Genomic DNA, 3,148 nt, shown 5'->3' on the forward strand with positions numbered 1-3,148 from the left:
TAGTCGATTCATCGCATCATTAATATTTTGATTGTTATCTGTATGTCTTACTTGTGTGCCCACATCATTTATTTTCTTATGAATTAATAAATATTTTAATATGGTTTTCTAAGGTGTAGCTTTGGAGAACTTTTGGAAAACACCACAGATAAGAACTAAATTAGATAAAAACAACAGCTTTAAGATAAAGACAGAAACAAACTGTGTGTGAAAGGTTTTCACCCACATTTAGAATAGAAATAAAATTAAACAATGCAACGTGTTTAACAGAGAGAGGCAGTAAAGGCTTAAGCCTAAACATGGATGTGGTTTTAGCTAATGCTCGTGTTAAAGTTCCAGAGTACCTGGTATGTAAATCTTTGTGTCTCTGATCTTATTCATCTCAGAATGGAGAACTCTGCATGTGATGCTGTAAAAAAAGATAAGTTTAAAATCAGTCCGTACGTTTTCTTTTTCTTCACTATCTGGAAACATTACCCACTTTGCTGAGATTAATTTAAACTTGCAGTAAGTTTGAATATTATCCTGAAATTAAACCTGTTGGCTGCGGTCACTCTCCTTGTGATGTTGAAACATTCCCCAGAGTGTGGAACTGTTTTGGAATTTTCAGCACTCATCTCCTTCCCCTGATCATCCAGAAACATTATCTCAGGTGGCGATGACCAGCAGTGTTTCAGCTCACACTGCACAGTCAGGACAGCGTCCTCACCTTGAACAACCGAGAGCTTTGGCTCAGGGATGGAACCTGTGAAAATTATTCAAAAATATGCGTGTGTGAAACTTCCAAACAAGAACAACAAAAAATGTTGTTTAAATCATATTCATCACCACTGTGGACAACAATTCAAGTAGGGTACATTATGTGAGCTTTGTGAAAGACGAAAATAATGAAAGGATCTGCATTTGGTCAAAAAAAACGCTAATTTTTGGAATGTTTACTCTCGAGTTAAATCTCGAGTTAAATGAGAAGAAACTAGGTGCTAAATGTGTTGCAATGGCTAGACAACTGAACAGCTCCACAATTCATTAAGAAAATATATTGGATCCAAATTGTTCCTTCATGTTCCATAGATGATCAATAACCATGTTGTACAGCTCCAGTAAATATTGTCTGGAATGTAGTGTTGGAGTGTACTGCGGGTTCACAAGTTAAAAAACAAACAAGCAAACAAACAAAAAAAACAGAGAAAACCTGTATTCTCTACATGTATGTCAGAAAATGTCTTGTTGATCAGCTGTAGTTCCTGGTTGTTCCACTAGGTGGAGCCTCTTACTGTTTAATACTGTAGAGACCAGAGGAGGCAGACTACAATCAGTTCATGTTGGCAAGGGTTAGGGTTAGATTCCAGACTGCTAAGGTGAAACGTTCTGGAAATACCAACAGTAAAAGCCCTGCCCTAATTCTGATGTCTGCTGATAGCTGGAGTTCCTGATCTGCAGGATTTCATGCATTGCACTGCTGCCGACTGGACAAAGACAAGAACAAGTAGGTTTACAGGTGTTCCTAATAAATAGATTGGTGAATGTGAAAACACAAAACTGTTGTTGTAGCTTAAAAAGCAGGAAGTTATTCCTGTGAACCAACAAATTGATTGCATAATGCTCCATGTTGGCAAATTGTTGCTTTTCACAGAGTTTGACTGAAAGTACTTAAACAAACAAGATATATTTAGATGAGACAGATATTCGCTTTTCAGATATATCAGTTTCACGATGCGGAAATTCCAGCCTAGGATTGAGGTAATTTAGAAATACTGTTAAATAGTTTATGCAGTGGGTTAGAACACTGATGAGTTTTAATTGGACCAAATTAAGATTAATGCTTTTATGCTATTTTTGAACATTCTAAAACACCTCAATATTATTGTCAGTATCCAGTAGACAGAACCAGACTAGCTATGTGCCAGTTGTTCAACCCTTCACATAAAGCTAAGCTAACTAACTGTTAGTACTAGTTTCAGATCTAACAAGTCAACTAGGCAGCAATATCAATCTCCTCGACTAACCTCAGCTTCGTTTGAGATTTAGAAGTTATGGAACACTACGATATCGTCAGGCCTACCACGTATACATCAACAGTGTTTGAGTGGACGCACCGACAACCAGTTCCAGCATTGAGACGACCATACGTTGCTTCTTCTGCAGAACCATGCACTGATACCTCCCCTCATCAGACGGCTGCAGGTTGGAAATCCTCAGTGAGAGGTTTCCATGCTTCAGTTCAGTCATGAGCAGGTTTGTCCTGAACCGGAAGTCCGGATGCTTCATCTCAAAGGTCTCACAGCCGTCCCGATACAGGAAGATGATGTTCGGAGAAAGATCGTCTTTGGACCACTCGATTGTGGGCAGGTCATCGCTGAGAGTGATATTGCAGGGCAGAATGACAGTTTCACCAACGATGGCTGTGATCTTCTTCAGTATATTATGTGTTGAGGCATCTATGAAGACAACAAACACAAAACATGGTAAATTAGAGCAAAATGCATCACTCATATGATCAGGTTGAAGACAATAAAGACAATAAATGCCAAGTATGTGGCAATATTTTAAACAATTCTGCTGCAGCTGTTAAGTCAAATGAGGTGTAAGGTGATTATTACACTGATTTGACTTTGATTTGTTTTCCTTCTTTACAAACAAATATCACTGTTTCATACTTAAAGATAATACAAATGAGCACATTGTGGGTATTTTAATGAAAGATTTGCTGATCAACATATGTGTTTTATGCTTTTTGTTGCCAGTCTGCTCCTGGTCACCACAACGTTAGGAAAGGCAGTTTTGAAGGGACAAAAATATCAGCGTCATTTAAGTATTTAACTTTATAGTTATTACAGAACTCAGCCGCACGTGTGCTGACGAAGACCAGAGGGCGGGCTCACATTACAACGATTTTAAAATTGCTGCATTGGCTCCCTGTGTGTTTCAGGATCGATTTTAAGGTTCTTTTATTAGTTTTTAAATGTCTTAATGGTCTTGGGCCCTCTTATTTTTCTGACCTGCTTTTATCATATCAACCCTCGCGGGTCCTGAGGTCCTCCGGCACTGGACTTTTAATTATTCCTAGAGTTATTACAAAAACCCACGGGGAGGCTGCTTTCAGCCATTATGGCCCTCGACTGTGGAATAGCCTGCCGGAGAGCATCAG

At 38.8% G+C, this 3,148-nt stretch overlaps 1 protein-coding gene across 1 annotated transcript; it reads right to left on the bottom strand.

Moving 5' to 3' along the window:
- Positions 1-327: 327 nt before the first annotated feature.
- LOC127532498 (butyrophilin-like protein 2) lies at positions 328-2,536 on the bottom strand. The gene is made up of 3 exons (XM_051944243.1): positions 2,097-2,536; positions 538-745; positions 328-409 (listed from the first exon to the last, which is right to left on the bottom strand). The coding sequence occupies exons 1-3, from the start codon at positions 2,491-2,493 to the stop codon at positions 328-330; spliced, it is 687 nt and encodes a 228-aa protein (XP_051800203.1). The 5' UTR covers positions 2,494-2,536.
- Positions 2,537-3,148: the final 612 nt, after the last annotated feature.

Source organism: Acanthochromis polyacanthus, chromosome 23 (genome assembly GCF_021347895.1).
Source record: "Acanthochromis polyacanthus isolate Apoly-LR-REF ecotype Palm Island chromosome 23, KAUST_Apoly_ChrSc, whole genome shotgun sequence".
NCBI classification, from domain to species: domain Eukaryota; kingdom Metazoa; phylum Chordata; class Actinopteri; family Pomacentridae; genus Acanthochromis; species Acanthochromis polyacanthus.

Bases quoted from the DNA above. Each gene is read 5' to 3' on its own strand.
- LOC127532498 (XM_051944243.1), bottom strand. From the start codon at position 2,493: ATGAGTGATGCATTTTGCTCTAATTTACCATGTTTTGTGTTTGTTGTC. The intron at 746-2,096 runs GTGCGTCCACTC...TAATTTTCACAG, and splicing joins AATGCTGGAACTGGTTGTCG to GTTCCATCCCTGAGCCAAAG. The intron at 410-537 runs GTTTAATTTCAG...CTTTTTTTACAG, and splicing joins AGAGTGACCGCAGCCAACAG to CATCACATGCAGAGTTCTCC.